General features: G+C 44.4%; 1 protein-coding gene across 2 annotated transcripts in view; it reads right to left on the reverse strand.

Annotated features, from left to right (window-relative positions):
- The window catches only part of Csmd1 (CUB and Sushi multiple domains 1), a 1,629,066-nt gene that overhangs the window by 56,605 nt on the left and 1,556,179 nt on the right, over positions 1-16,282 (reverse strand). For both annotated transcript variants that reach the window (XM_040292009.2, XM_040292008.2), the window contains exon 51: positions 1,383-1,577. In XM_040292009.2, coding sequence (XP_040147943.1) covers positions 1,383-1,577 — 195 coding nt within the window. The remainder of the gene's footprint in view (positions 1-1,382; positions 1,578-16,282) is intronic.

The raw sequence follows: 16,282 nt of genomic DNA on the forward strand, positions 1-16,282 counted from the left end.
CACGGGTCTGGCCCTGGTGGCCGAGAGCCTGTGAATGTGCCTGCCCAGAGGCTCTTCACTCACTGATTCTCCTGGAATGGTCACTGGAGCCCCGAGCACTGAGGTCTGGGCACAGCTAACTCCACCCAGCATGACTCTGCCCTGTGCTGACAGGGACACAAGGCTGGCTGGCGTCCCTGGGGACCAGGAGGCAGGACACACTGTGCTGGGCCACTGCATCCACGGGAGCCTTGTGTGATCATGCACCTCAGGAGGCCCCTGTCCATCTCCACGGTCCGACTTCTGGTCTGAGACCCACAGAAACCCCACCGGCTGCACACGTCTGCCATGGCCAGAACGTCAGTGCTCCTCCCTCAGGCCTCCTGGAAGCCCTGACACCCAGTGGGCTTGTCAAGCCAGACCCCAAGGTGGGCAGCTGCGGGCCACCAGCACAGGCCTGGGGAAGCAGGCCCTGACTGCACGTCCCTGGGCCATCCAGGGGAACCCAGGTCAGCGCTCATCCAAACCAGGCCCCGGCTCAGAGACAGAGGGGCACAGGGAGCCGGGAAAACCATGCTGTAAAGCAGCCCTGGGGGCTGTCCTGGGCAAGAGCAGCCTCAACCATGACCGTGAACTTGAGCCCCGACGTCCTTCTCACCCTCTCTGTGCTCCTGCTGCAGTCGGCAGCACAGGTTTAACTAACATTTGTCCTATTAGAAGTTGAACTGGAGTCATGATCTAAGAGCCTAAGCATCCATTCTTTCGTCTTCTTTCTTTGGGATTGTGGTTTATTTTACTAAGCTGTGTATTTCATAAATTTCACTCTGGTTTGACTACTTGTTTCTGTGCTTGATAATTTCCTGTGAACAATCAACTAAAGATCGTATATTAAAGATATCTGAATCAAATGGTGCTCTGAACAATACCAGTATTGTCTTATTTTCTATTTATTCATATTTATTATGAGACTTGCTCAAGGCCTTAGCTGCTTATCTTGTACCTGAGAGAAGAATCATCTCCCATTTCAAGGCAGGAGAAGGCTCACTGAGCACGTGGTGTTCCCAAGTTCTTTATGAGAATTTCTGCATGATAGTGTGTGGAGTGATCGTTACCATCTAGAAATAGGCTTTTATTTGTCTTTCAGCTGATATGAAATGTTTGAGTATTCTAACATCTTACACTTTATGAACTAAAGTCACTAAAAGGAACACATGACTTGGCATTTAACAAGCAGGGATGTGTTCAAGCATGCCACGTGAACACCACTCATCATTAAAGTGCCCTCTGTGCCCTTGCATCCTGTGTCAATCGTGGGGCTGTGAGGTGGCAGTCTTTTCTGTGGACCCCCAGTTATTCAGAATGCCCGTGTCACCTGGTCTCCTGGGCTTGTCCGCCTCACTCACCTCTACAGCTGGGCCTCTCTTCTCCTATGCTCCATGTTCCATTAGCTTGGCACCGCAGCAGCCTCTGGCCCTCTAGGTAGTAGCCAGGGCTGCAGCTCAGCAGCACCTGGGCTCCGTACTCATCCAACGACCCCGAAACCAGCCTCCAGAGGACGTGTTCTGACAGCTGAGCTTGGATGCTTGGGCAGGGCACCGCTGGAACAGAAACACACCCAGCCCATGTTAGCACTGCTTCCTCGGTGCTCAGACCTGCCCTGCTTCAAGAGAGGAGGGCCAGCTGTGTGACATACAGCACTATGTGCACCGTGGATACCGCCAGTGTGTCATCTTGGGATTGCTCTGCTGCACAGTGTCACAAGGAAAGATCCCACATGGAAAACACATTCGACCATCTCAGGACAGATGCAGTGGAAACCTTGCAGTCACACAGAGGTGAAGAGTAATTCTTTTACCAAAGGGTATATGGTCATTTGGGGCTGATAAAAGTCTGCTTTGGGGACTCAGTGCACGCATGTAAAATTCTCACTTTGCATCAGCACCTCTGAGGGAGTGGGAATGGTGTTGTGTAGCTGGAAAGCACATTGATTTTCAGAAAATCCAATGCCCTCATTAATAATCCTTATGCAACCCACGCACAATGCAGCCATATGTCATTGGCTTTATGAGCACACGAAACACCTCAGGCACGCTAACTGCTGTCTAGAAAAATGTCTCCCAGGTGCTGAAGGAGACAATCCTCCCTTTTCCTAGGAGCAGGCCTAGAAGGTGACCTTCTGCAGAGAGGGCCAAGGAACAAAGAAGCAGCGACCATGGCGGTGGCCCAGCAGGACAGTGCCATCAGCCAGACCTCGGGGGACTGATAACATGCCCAAGTGCATGAATCACTTGGGCTTGTGACTTCGTTTTTCCGAAGAGAACAATAAGATTTAAATGAATTTTTTTTTTTATTGTTGGTCGTTCAAAACATTACATCTTTCTTGATATAAATCCAAAGCGCTCCAGCAATCTCAGCGGGTCCTCTCCTGGCCATTCACCACTACTGTGCACAAACAGGCCTCGGGGCCTTCTTACAACACTAAAACTGACAAAGTTAAAAGATGAGATGAAAAATTTGGTGATTTAAAGGTAATTCTTGGGCTTATTTCTCTTAGGTGTATTTTAGGCAAAATAATTACTGTAAAAGTAAGTAGGTCTTCAAATGTTTTACCTGGTGACATAAACAAGGTCTTTCTCTAGCCAGGGTACCTTTAGAACTTCAGGTAAGACTGCCACCCCTGAAAAGCCTTTATCAGTCTGTACTTCATTAGAATATCACTGCATATTTCAAATAAACGCATTTCATTTCACACACCAAAAAAAAAAAATGTGCTTACAGAATTAGCTTGATGGCTTTAAGTATCTGAGCCCTTTTTTACAAACCCTCTTTCTGCCAAGGATTTGGATTGAGCTTACATAATGGAATAAAAAGTTTTCTTCAAGCTAATACCATCTATAGCAGCAAATCTCAAATTCTCCATGATTACCTCTTTCTTCTTGAAAATGCCATTTGCTTTGCTTTCTAATTATCTTATTCTAGTCTAATTGTGCGTTCACATCTCTTCCTCTCTGCTGGGCTACACGCTCTTTTGTTATAAGCACCCTTCGTTGTAAGTGCCATGTCTTTTTACAACGTTCCTACAGTATAAGTTCTAAGAAGGTAAGATATGATAACTGATACGGGAGTGTGTGTTTGTGTGTGTGCGCACACATGGAAAAATAACAGGCCAGGAAAATATCACGGCAGAAGGAAAAGCAGAAAGAAACTGAGGAAATGAAAGCTCACGTGCAGAAACTCAATGTGTGGGCGCCTGGGACTCAGAGAGTGCTCCATGTGGAGCCCTGGACACATGGGGTAAAATTCAGCCTGTCAATCAGGCACAGTAAGAGGTTAATGACCACAGCCAGGAATAAATTAAGACGACTGTAACAACAGCTGCAATGAAAGTTGCACGAGAGGCCTCTCTCTTTGAGCAGTCTAGACAAACACTCATATCTGGGGTCAACCGGGGCCTGGTTGACCGTGGGAAACAGAAACTACGGGAGGAGATGGTGTGAAGAAGAGGAGTCCACTGTGGAAGAAGAGGGAGGCCATCGAGGTCCCCGTTCTTGTCTGTGAAGAAAGAGTGGGAATTTTCAGAAATTGGTACAAATAAAGATTTTAACATTTTCAGAGATAATCTGAGGGGAAGAGAGGGCATAAAAACATCAAAGACATGATCTATTTGAATTAGTTATGACAGTGCCGCGGCGGTGCCGAGGGACAGAAGCCCAGATGGTGTGCGGAGGCCGTATCCTCAGGCAGAGGTGGACTGGATCTGGCCTCTAAAGTCGGCTCCATGAGCACCCACACCCCTATACCAGATGCCCAGTCACCACGTGACCCCTGGCCCTGATGGGCTGCTGCCCATGGGACACCAGTTAGCTCCAGAAAGACATGGCTTTGCTGGACACCACAGGGTGGACCTGGAGGACACGATGCCAAATGGGGTCAGCCAGACACAGAGAGGAAGCCACCAGGTGGTCTCGCATGTGGAGGTCCAGATGAGCAAGCCAAAGGCAGAGAAAACGAACCAAACAGGTTCCCAGGAGGCAGGGGTGTGGGAGACCCCAGAGGGCTCGGCGGGCAGAGGGCGTGGTGGACCAGTTGGGGGACCCAGGCACAGCCCCAGGCCTGGAGCGGTAAAGTGGCACTGCATGTGGGAGTCATGCTAGCGGGAGAATTCCGCTGTGCTTGTCAGAAAACAAAGCCCTTAACCCCTTGAGATGAAGAGCATGTGAATTTGCCTCCTCATAGTAACAATGTTACTCTGTTTGTATCCCAAACTTCAAGTTGTACCTTAGATACACAAGATAATATTTATTTTGAAAAAACAATTGGAAATGAATCTTCTTCAGACTTTCCTTGTTCATGGACACCTGGGAAGTACTTTGCATCCTGCAGGTCATGTTCCTGGCCTGGGTCAGTGCACCAAAGACCACTCCAGACCCAACCTCTCCCGTGGGACACGCCAGCTCCCTCCCGCGGGCTGTGGCACCCGGGCTCCAGCATCCCCGTGGCTGGAAACTTCCTTCCTCATCCAGTCCCACCAGTTCTACAGCTATGTCATGACTATGTCCTGGGGGGACTCACAAGGGCCCCCAGGTGTCACAGCCGAGAGCAGCCGTTGTTCTTGCTGCTGGTGACTGCTGAGCCCACATCCTGGCTGTGGTGACTAGTGCTGCCGAGGTCACGGTAGGCACTGGGTATTTATTTCAATGCTGAATAGTGTTTGCTCTGGCTGTTGTGATGGTCTGCTTCCCCCTCAGTGAGGAGCCGGGAATCTACGGGACACAGCAGGTTGGGGCAGAGGCGGACTGCTGCCCAGCTCAGCCCTGCCAAGAGACAGTGCTCCTCCTCCAAGCTGTCCACACTCAGAACACAGCATACCGGCAAGGGAACTGCTGTGGTTAGGCATGAGGTGTCCCCCGGAGCTCATGTGTGAGACAACGCAAGAAGGCTTAGAGCTGAGCACTGGTGTGAGAGCCCTACCCTAACAGTGCCCTCACCTCCTGTAGGGATCAGCGGGGGCAGCTGCAGGCAGGCCGGTGTGGGGAGGGGTGGGTCCTGGGGTGACCTCTAGCTTAACTCTCTCTGCTTCCCTTTTGGGATGTCCTGAGCCTTTCTTCCTCCACACTCCTCCATCGTGAGGAAAGAGGCCTCACCCCAAGCCCTGGGGCATGGAGTCCGCCTTCTGTGGACTGAAACCTCTGACACTGTGAAATGAACCTCCCCTCTCTAATTGTTCTTTACAGCAACAAAATAGCTGACGGAAACAGGGACGATGTAACAAGACGATACAACAACAGTCATCATCGATTCCTCCTACGATGGTGCACCTCCTTACACCACAGACACTGCTCAGACTAGGGGCTCAGAGCCCAGGACAGTCACACTGGGTGATCTCAACACACCCCTCTCAAAACAGACAGGTCATCCAGACAGAAACTCAGTAAGGAAAAGTATAATAAATCAAATGGATTTAAAAGACATCCACAGACTATATCATCCATCAGGAGCCAAATACACTTTCTTCCCAGCACTTCATGCAACCATTTTCAAAGTAGATCCTATTTTAGGTCTCAAAGCAACTGTTAGCAAATATATATATATATAAAATATTGTATATTGTGTTTATATATATATATATAGCATATAAACACAATATACTATATATATATAAAATATACACACACATATATTTATACACACATATATATATAATTATACTTAGATACATATAAATATATATTTAATTCCTTGCATCTTATTCAATCATACTAGAAGGAAATTAGATATTAACACACAAAAAAAATACAAAAACTATATAAACACATGAAGATTGAGCAATATACTTAATATACTTTTGGATGATGAATAAATCAGGGAAGAAATTTTAAAATTCCTAAAATTAAATAAGAATAGTGATACAACATATCAAAACCTCTGGAATACTTTGAAGACAAATCTAAGAGGAAAGTTTGCAACTATGAGTGCGTACATAAGAAAATCAGAAAGATCTAAATAACTTGATGATACGTCTCAAGGGTCTTGAAAAAATCAATTCCAAAACCAGTAGGAGGAAGGGAATAATTAAGATCAGAGCCAAAATCAAAGAATTTGAGAATAAAAAAATATAAGGGAATAATGAAATAAAAAGTTGGTTCTTTAAAAAGATAAACAAGATTGATAAACCCTTAGCCAAACTAATCAAAAACAAAAAAGAAAAGATCAAAGTTAGTAAAATCAGAGATAAAAAGTGAGAAATCTCCATAGACATCACAGAAATCAAGAGTCATTGAGGATTATTTTGAAAACTTATTGCCCAATAAATTGGAAAACCTAGAAGAAATTGGTACATTTCTAAACACATACAAGCTGACAAAATTAAATAATGAGGAAATAGAAAATCTAAGACAATAACCAGCAAAATATAGAAGCATTAATAAAAAGTTTTCCAATAAGAAAAGCCCAGGACTAGATGAATTCTCAGCCGAGTTCCAGAGACCTCTAAAGTAGAACTAATGCCAATGCTCCTCAAATTATTCCATGTAATGTAAAAGGATAAAACACTTCCAACTCATTCCCTGCATTTGAATGAATTCCATGAAGCTAGTCACACTCATACCAAAACTAGATAAGAACATCAAGGAAAGAAAACTATAGACCAATATTCCTGATGAACTTAGATGCAAAACTCCTGAATAAAATATTGGCAAACCATGTTCAGCAACATATTAGGACTATTGCACATGATGACCAGGTTTTTAAAAAAAAATTTTTAAATTTATATATGACAATGGAATGCATTCAATTCATATTACACATATACAGCACAAATTTTTTATATCTCTGGTTGTATATAAAATATATTCATACCAATTTGTGTCTTCTTACATGTACTTTTGATAATGATGTCCACCTATCCCAGAGATGCAGGAATGGTTGAACACATGCAAGTCCATAAATGTAATTCAACACATAAAAAGAATTAAGGGCAAAAATCACGTAGTCATCTTAATAAACATGGAGAAAGCCTCTGATAAAATTCAGTACCTATTCATGAGAGAAGGAACCAACCTTAACATCATAATGGCTATATACAATAATAGTTATTGGGAAAAAATTAGAAGTATTTTCTTTAAACTTCAGAACAAGACAAGGATGTTTACTCTCTTTACGCCTATCCAATGTAATAAGAATAATTCTAGTCAGAGAAATTAGGCAAAAGAAGGAAATAAAGTTATTGAAAATAGAAAAGGAAGAAGTCAAATTATTACTATTTTCAAATGATGTGATCCATTACTGAGAAGGCCCAAAAAGCTCCACCAAAAGACGCTATATCAATATACAAATTCTCCAAAGTAGAAGGTCAGACAATCAACAGACCAAGATCAATAGATTTCCTATATATCAATATATCAATAATAAATCTTCTGAGAATGAATTTTATTCATGGTGGCCAAAACAAACAAACAAAAAAAGTCAAATACCCAGAAGGTAAGCACTTTTACCTTGAAAACTATAGAACATTAAAGAAAGAAATTAGACACAGAAGATGGAAAAATGTTCCTGGATGGGCAGCCTTAATATTGTTAAAATGGCCATGCGACCAAAAACTCTATACTGATTCAATGCAATGCAAATCAAGATACCAATATATCCTTAACAGAACTAGAAAAAATAGTCCTCAAATTCATTTTGAAGAATGAAAGACCCCGAATAGCCAAAGCAATTCTAAGCCAAAAACACAATGCTGTAGGACTCACAATACTGACTTCAAATTGCACTACAGAACTCTGGTTCCAAAACTGCACGGTAGTGGCATAAAAAGAGAACCACAGACCAGTGGTACAGAACAGAAGACACGGAGACAGACCCACACAGTCATCTGGTCCTTGACAAAGGTGCCACAAACATATATTGGAGAAAAGACAGCCTCTTTAACAAATGGTGCTGGGATAGCTGGTTACCCATACGTAGAAGAATGAGACGAGACCCCCATCTCCCACCCTGCACAAAACCAACTCAGAATGAATCAAAGACCCGGGAGTTAGACCAGAAACTAGGGAACTGCTAGGTAACCAAAGGGTCCACACTCCAGCATATAGGAACAGGTGACAATGTTCTCAGCAGGACCCTAAAGCACAGGATCAAATAAAAGACCTCCTGCACAGAAGGAGCAATTTAAAATGTACCTACAGAATGGGAGAGAACCCTTGCTCGCCACACTTCTGATAGAGTCTTAATATCCAGAATATACCAAGAACACTAAATTCTTAATACCAAAACAACAAATTACCCAACTAATGAATGGTCAAGTGAATTAAACAGACGCTTCTTAAGAGAAGAAATAGGAGAAAAGGTTCACCATCGTCAGCAGTCAGGCAAGTTCTTATCCCACGTGTGTGGATTTCACCATCCAAGTGGAGGTTCTAGAGTGCTGGACTCAGTTTCTGATATTTCTTCAGTATTGACGATGGGCATATCAACGATATGGATGCTGGTCTTAAAACAGGGCATCAAGGTATTCAAGGTGACCCTTGTGGAGGGAAGGCCATGGACCAGAATTCCCTGGGGCTTTCCTGTCACCGGCCAGCACTGCCAGCTCCTGGGACTCACTTGAGAACCCTGTTTCCACCCACAGGCCTGGTCAGTGGCTCTCAGAGAAGGCCCTCTTCACGTGGTGGCACTCTGAGCTGACCCTCATGAGGCGGGAGGACCGGCTGTTGCTCTGCTTTTTACCACTTGCACCTCACGGGCAGGTCCAGAAGCCCAGTCTCTCCCACCAGGGGCTCCTGTGTGGGCTCACCTCTGTTCCTCTCCTGTCACTTCCCTGCACCACCAGAAACCACCCAGGAAATCAGACTCACTCCTCGATGACTTACTGCAGGAGACACCAGGCATGATTTTCAGAATTAAATCAATGAGAACTCAACTCTTAAATAAATCACAACAAAATTTTTTGAAAAATGTATTAAAACTTTGTTCTGTCTTTAAAACATAAGAAAGCATTATGCTAATGAGTTTATAAATCAATGTATTCAAAACTTAAGTGAATAAATTTCCAAGTCAAGTTTAGTCATATTAAATGTTTTCAAAACCAAGGATTCCACCAGCTTGACAGAAAGCGCTTGACCTTATGTTCCTTCTTTTTTATTATTAAAGAAATATTGAGTCCCTTCAAACAGAAACAGCTCTATGGGGCCCAGCTCTTCTCTTTCAACAAATCCAAGCACTTGACGTGGCAAGAGCCATTCCCTGTTTACCCGATTTGCAATTTTTGTACTAAAAGCCCTAAATCGTTCCCCTCAAATCAGATCAGTTGAGGGCATGGATGCGTGGAGCTTTTCTTCACATTTTCTCTGATGTGAGAACATTTCAGTGACAAATAAGATATTTCACGTTGATCGTGAAATACTGGCTTTAATTTTTCTATGAGTGATTCTGGTTTATTCAGACGGGCAGGCCAGTGGCCTTTCAGGGGACCGACCTATGACCACGTTGCCACTGTGAGCAAAGACCTTTAGCATCCCCTGTAAACTGGGGGCACTGCCACGATTCTCGATGTTCTTCCCAACCCCTGGATGTGCCACATGGGGTCTCTTGGTCTTAAACAGCGGTTTCCCCATCCTACTCCATGTTGTAAGAGCATCTCACTGTCGAGTGAGGTTAAGCACGTCTGTTTCGATTTGTACCATCACCTCTAGGTGCCATAGCACTTAAGCCAAGTGGTGACTACCCTCCATGTTCACCCCACGGCTGTCTGTACACGCTGGGCACAGGGTGAGTGCTGCAAGATCAGAGGTCTGAGGAACAAGGCTACTTTGGTGGACAAGTGGTGGACAGTCTTTGGGGGAAAGCAGGACAGTGAGATTGTGTACACATATGTCTTACTATCAGCTACGATAACGTTCCATAAAGAAACCCGCCACAGAATGGATCCAGAGCGTGACCTTCTTAAGGATCAAATTGTCTTTGGAATTTTGTTTTCAACTTAGAGCTTAATCAAATGTCTCCACCGAGTTCTCCAGAATAAGAATGTGTAGGCACTCACGGGGTTCCGGATGTACTTAAGAAGTAATGGCAGGCCCTCGGAGGGTGCCCGGCTTCCCAGAGGCATCTCGCAGGGCTGTGTGGACCTGGAAACTCCCGGCTGAGCCTTCCCAGACAGAGTCCTGATGGGATTCAGGCCCTCCTAACACTGCCGCGGTCTCACTCTCATGACCACTGCCCTCTCCACTTGTGACACTGCAAAATCCTGGTGAGATCTGAGGACCCCAACTGACCCACTCTGCATTCAGGACTTCTGTAAAATGTAAGCTACAGAAAGACCTTTCAGAAGCCTGTTTTCCCTCCTGAGCTGAGTGGCCATAAATCCCGGGGAGCGTTTTAACTATGGAGATTAACCTAAAACCTTAGGGTTATTTCATGTTATTATATATCGCAGTGATCAGTTACCACAGTAGATTTGTGATCTCCAAAGCCAAACTAAAAAAATGTGTTTGCTTCCTAAAGTGATAATTCAACTTATTCAATAGAGCCACTTCAGGTATTTTTCTTTAAAGAAGGGTAGTTTGCAAAGCAGGACTCACTGAATTTCCAAAATGGCTCCGACCATAGACCTGCTCTTCAGATGGTTCCTGGTGAGGCGACTCCTTTGAACTTTCGTCCGCTGAGGCAATCACTCAAAGGGCTGGACCTACGTACACCTGGAACCAGGGTGAGACCCGAGGTCCTGGGCTCCAGCACCTTCTCCAGTTACATGCTCCGTGGGCTCCTCTGAGTGGAAGAGACCAGGAGGGAGACCTGGGAATGCAGGGGGAAGCCCTAAGGAGGTCCGGGGCAGGGGGACGGGAGCTTTGGCACCAACTTCAATTCTTTATCCCCTGATGGACACAGTTGTTATCAGCCTTAGTTTTAAATGTCATGGAGACGATCTGCAGGATTAGATGTTCAGATACAGCTGAGATGCCTGTTTTGAAACCAGCATCCATATCCTTGATGTTGTCCATCGTCAATACTGCAATAAATGTCAAAAACTAAATCCCAAACACTCTAGACTCCCCTCTGCAGAGGGTGAAATCCACACCCCTGGATGAGAATGCGTGTCTGTGCGCACATAGTCCACAGCTCAGAGGCGGAGCTCTTAAGGGAAATAAGTGCCCCAGTCACCCATGCCCTTGAAGATCAGGAAGGTCGCTGCCCACAGACACGCACGCCCCACCAATAAACCAATGATTCTTTAAGGGTTTCAAAATGGAATGACATTCACAGAGCTCTTGTCCCCAGTGGAGACCCAAGACCCTGCTGTGTGCACAGCGCGGGTGACTGGCCAGGAGGAGGGCTGTACACAGCTGCTCCCAGGCCCCCCAGAGCACAGAGCGCCTGCAGGCCCACGGGTCTCTGCCTCTGGCTTCTGCTTCTTCTTCTCCAACCAGGTCAAGGTGAGAGAAAAGTCTCTGACAACTGGACAAGTGGGAAGCAGGAAGCTGGGGCCACTCAGGGCTGAGGTCATGGTCCCTTCCTGTCCCCTGTCCAGCAGTGCCCAGGGCTGTTACAGCCTGACCTTCTCACCAGGCATCTCCAGGCACCCTTGGGTGCAGCTTGGGGGAGCTTCAGTTTCTCACCTGAATTTTGGTTACTCAATGAAAAAGAAAATCAGGGTGCAGAGAGCAAACCACTGTGCACACATTTCTTTTAAATAAAAATAACACTGAATGATAATCAATAGAAAAATCAAATATTTTATGGAAAATGATTGTCCATTAGGATATTTATGAATATCATCTTCAAGTGAGAAAAATTTAAATAAATGTCCTGCAGCTTCTTAATTTAACAATTGAACATTCCTATAGAAGTAACAGTCATAACATTTTTTTTCTATCTAGAATTTTAAAGTGTTTTAATTGATATCAGTAAATAAAGCATGGATATCTCTGTAAAAACACTCTAGTTTTTTTTTTTTTGTTTTAAACTTAGATGAAAATGGCTGAGTGAAACTAGATAGGATTTAGCCTCTGACAAAGTTGCTAATATCCAGGTCTTTTGGACTTGACGATAGAAATTTCATAAGATTCAAACAAATAATCTTAAAAACTTTCAAAAGAACACCAAATGTTTTTAAGTTAAATATGTGTATATTATGCACCAGAATTCATGACTTAAAAATATATTCAATTTTTTCACATCTTTTTAAACATGATTTTGCATAAAACAACTAAATTCCATGTTACATATATTGCTTGTTCTAAGGTCCAAACAGAGAGGATCCTGTACAATATCAAGAGGCTGCCTGAGAATGTGCCCCTGTGAAAATACCTTGAAAACTTCCCTTCTGGAAGTGTTTAAATTTTTTCTAAATCCTTATAGATTGGTGCATAATACAATGTGTAGTATCAGGTTGTTTTTCTTCTTCTAAAACATCAACATGAGTGACGGATGTGAGGTGTGACTATTTTGGATGGTTCTGTATTGTGACATTTCAAAGGCAGTAAGTGACACCATATCTCTCTATAGAGATATTTATTCCAAGAACTCATAAGGAGGGGAAAATACATGAATTTTCCTATCTTACCCAAATATATCCTGAGGATTGTTCTGTGAAAGAGTTAGATGTCAATATACCTGTGTTTAGTAACAGAAATAAGCTCAGAGAGTGACATAGTGCTCTGCAGAGCGAGTAAATGTGAGTTTAGAAGTCAACAGATGTACAGATGCAGAACGGCCTTTGGCCCTCAAAGCACAGGGGTGAAACTCCAGACACCCAGGTCCTTCAGGGTCATCCTGCTTTCTGTCAGATGCATGCGCTGCCCTGGACACGGAGCAGAGCAGTGCCATGGCCAGGACCCAGGTCCTGGGGCAGGACCCGCACTGCCACCTGAGGCGGGCAGCTCTGATGTCCCGGAGCTGCTCTGGGAGCCCGGCCACAGCTGACTGGCTGTAAGATGGCTTCCTCTTGCATCTTCTTTGACAGATCATGATATTCATTTGCCCACGTTACAGATATTTATGAAGGTCCAGCAGTGACCAGGACAGACAGGCACACCCCTTGACAGAGCCATCTCTACAAAAACTAAGCAGGAGCAACAACCAATGCATTCCGACACTCATGGGCCGTAATGACCCAAGAATAACCAAGCCCTCGTTCACTCTGGAAGCATTTAAGTGCAAACTTCAGTTTCTTACCCTTTTCAGACAAGCAGGGGGAGCCTCCAGTTGACAACACCAATTAAAACACAGAAAGATGCACCCAGCCCTGTTTAATGTTCCAAAATGAAACCAAACAGATGGAAAGTCTCATTGAGTAGCGGACTGGAAATACAAGGCTGAAGCTGACCTAGAAGGCAGAAAGCCGGGTTTCCTAAAGGTCTCAACGGAGCACTGCAGTCTAAGAGGACCCTTGAGACATGTGCAGGGCACCTGCACACCTGTGCTGCAGGCTCACGGCCCCCATACCTGCAGGGCGTGAGATCCCTTATCACAAGTCATCTTCAGCAAGGAATTCAAGGAAAAGCACGTCACACGCTCTACCCTGACAACGGATAAAACAAAGTAAACCAGAGCACATTTTATGCCGTTGTCTAGGGAGATATCAGACCGATTAAGTGTCCCCAAACATGATATGCACAAATGCACAATATGCATTCACATATATAAATACTTATGTAATGACTTCTAGACATGCATATACCCACCAAATATGATGTGTGTGTGTGTGTGCATGTGTGTGCATTGCACATATGCATACAGGGATGTACCCTGGCCTCTATCTGCATGAGTATTTAACCAACCACAGGTCAAAATACTAGAAGGAAAAAATCACATCTGTATTGAATGTGTAGACTTTGGCTGCATTATCTCCTAAACAGTTCTGAATAATAACTATTCACACAGAATGTGCATTGTATTAGGTATTACACACATTCAAGGGATGGTTTAAAGTACATGGGAAGATTGCCTTGGTTCTGTGTAATAAAGGACTCCATTTTATAGAGGGGCTGGAATACCGGCAGAATTTGGTATCCACAGGGGAAACTGAAGGATGCCTTTGAGGTCCAGTGCAAAAGGACAGTCCATGTAGGTCATGAATGATCAGGTCAGGAAGATGGGGGCTGATCCAAGAGGAGGTGAAGTGCTGATTCCTCCAGAGCAGCCCCCTCCCTCCTGTGGCCAAGATGACCTGCCTCCAGGGAACTGCTCCTCCAACAGGGAGGTGTCAGTGAATGGCCCTGGGCTGCTCCCTCTGGCTGGACCCTGGGCAGCTTCATTCTGCCCTTGGATCACTCACCTCTTGGTCACTGGTTAGCAGGCAGAATGGGAGGAGGGGCATGAGGACAAAGGAAATCTAAAATCTATAAAAGGGGCAGGACACCCCCACTTCCTGGGGTACCAACTCGGACCCCTCCTCTGTGGAGGAGCCTCTGTCCCTCTCTCTCTCTCTCTGTTCTAACCTTTAAATAAAACTTTTTGCACCTGCCTCGGCATTTCTTCAACACCAGGGATCCAGGACTCAGCCCTGATCCTCAACACTGCATTACCTGCCTATTACCTGCCGCACTTGTGTCCTGGGACTACAGCTTCCACTCACCTTTCTTGTTTTTAAATACCTTTATTTTATTTATTTATTTTTAATATTTATTTTTTAGTTGTAGTTGGACACAATGCCTTTGTTTTATTTATTTTTATGTGATGCTGAGGATCGATCCCAGGGCATCACCCACGCTAGGCAAGCTCTCTACCGCTGAGCCACGACCCCAGCCATCCACTTAGCTTTTAATTAAAAGGTGCTCACTGGCTTCACTTCCACCTGAGCACCCAGTACCTGGTGCAGATCCACTCCTGATGCTGTCAAACCATTAAATCCCACACATGATGCAATAGCCTTCCCTGTTTTATTACGGCACCTGCATGAATCACATCTGCAATGATCCAAATCCAGTCTCAGTAAATAATTAAAATGAAAATCATAAAAAAGAACAAGCCTCAAAGATCTGCGGTAGATATCTGTGTTACCGCAGGCAGGCTGGGGAGGGAGACAGCCATTTATCAGGGCCTTCAGCCAGCCAACCTGAGGGTGTAATGAGCTAATCTTGTTTACCATTTACACATGCCATTTATCAAAGCTAAAGTACTTCTTGTTGCCTGAGATCCAGAGCACTGCTCCTCACATAATTGCAATTGTTAAAGAAACAACAATCCTTTCCTACCCATGTAGCCTATAGAGAAATGAGCCCCAGGGACGGAGATAGACTTCAGCATCTCACAGTAACCAAATTTTCTGACTCTGAGGAAAAGTTTTGTGCTTAGTCTGCCTGATTTTTAAATTTAAATTAAGTGAGGAAAACACCATTCTCCAATAAAAATTAAATAGGTTTTCCAGCCTTTCAATACCAAGAAAATTCAATGAAGTGTCTGTATATACCTTTTATAGTTTAATAAACAATGGAGGAAAGTAAATGCTTGGAAGTTTGAGATGATACTCAGAAAATTTTAAAGTGGATTTTACACTTTATTATAAATGTGCTTATTTCTTTGTGTCACTGAACCAATAGTAGCCGGTATCAAAATAGGCTTTAAAATGCAAATTAACTTTTTGCTATTTTAACAAGCATTAAATTGAACATACTATAACTTCTTTACACAGGGAAGCAATTTTGTTGTTCAATTCTTGTATTATACCTTTAAAGTAATTGTACCTCTAGACATAGGTTTCATAACAGAAAAACTCAAATGTATGGATGGATTAGGCTACCTTATGCGCTTTAACACGGTGTTTTAATAAGCACAAAGTAGCTCTTAATTGATGCAATGTTTATCTTTGAACAGCAAAAGACCTCTCATTCCTGATTCTTGCAGAAACTTGTACATGTTAATAAGTGCTGTCCTCGTAGCCTGGTGGCACTGCCACCTCTGCACGGCTTACCAGAGGGCCTGGGCTAGCCTCTTGGTTTCATAACATATGAACCTAAGAATCCTGAGAGCTAGCAAATCCCTGGAGGCAGGGTGGTCTAGAGATTGGAAGCGAGGGCTCTGTCCTCAGGTTCCCTTGAACCAAACCCTGAGCATTTGTTCCACTTTCAATCTCGGACCTCCCCAGCCACCCCACCCACTCCCTCCTCCTGTGTTCTGTGTAATCGTGACAGCAAAGCTGCGTACCCCATAAGAACTAGATGACTTGATTTGCATAAGCCACTGGACCCGAGGCTGGACGGTGGCGTTGGGATTTGTTCTGATCTAGCAGGGTCCAGATGCTGTGCCCTACACATGCATCTGCAGGACCAGGCCGGATCAGAGGGAGGCACCAAGTCGGGCCTCCAGGTCT

This window comes from Ictidomys tridecemlineatus, chromosome 14 (assembly GCF_052094955.1).
Source record: "Ictidomys tridecemlineatus isolate mIctTri1 chromosome 14, mIctTri1.hap1, whole genome shotgun sequence".
NCBI lineage: Eukaryota > Metazoa > Chordata > Mammalia > Rodentia > Sciuridae > Ictidomys > Ictidomys tridecemlineatus.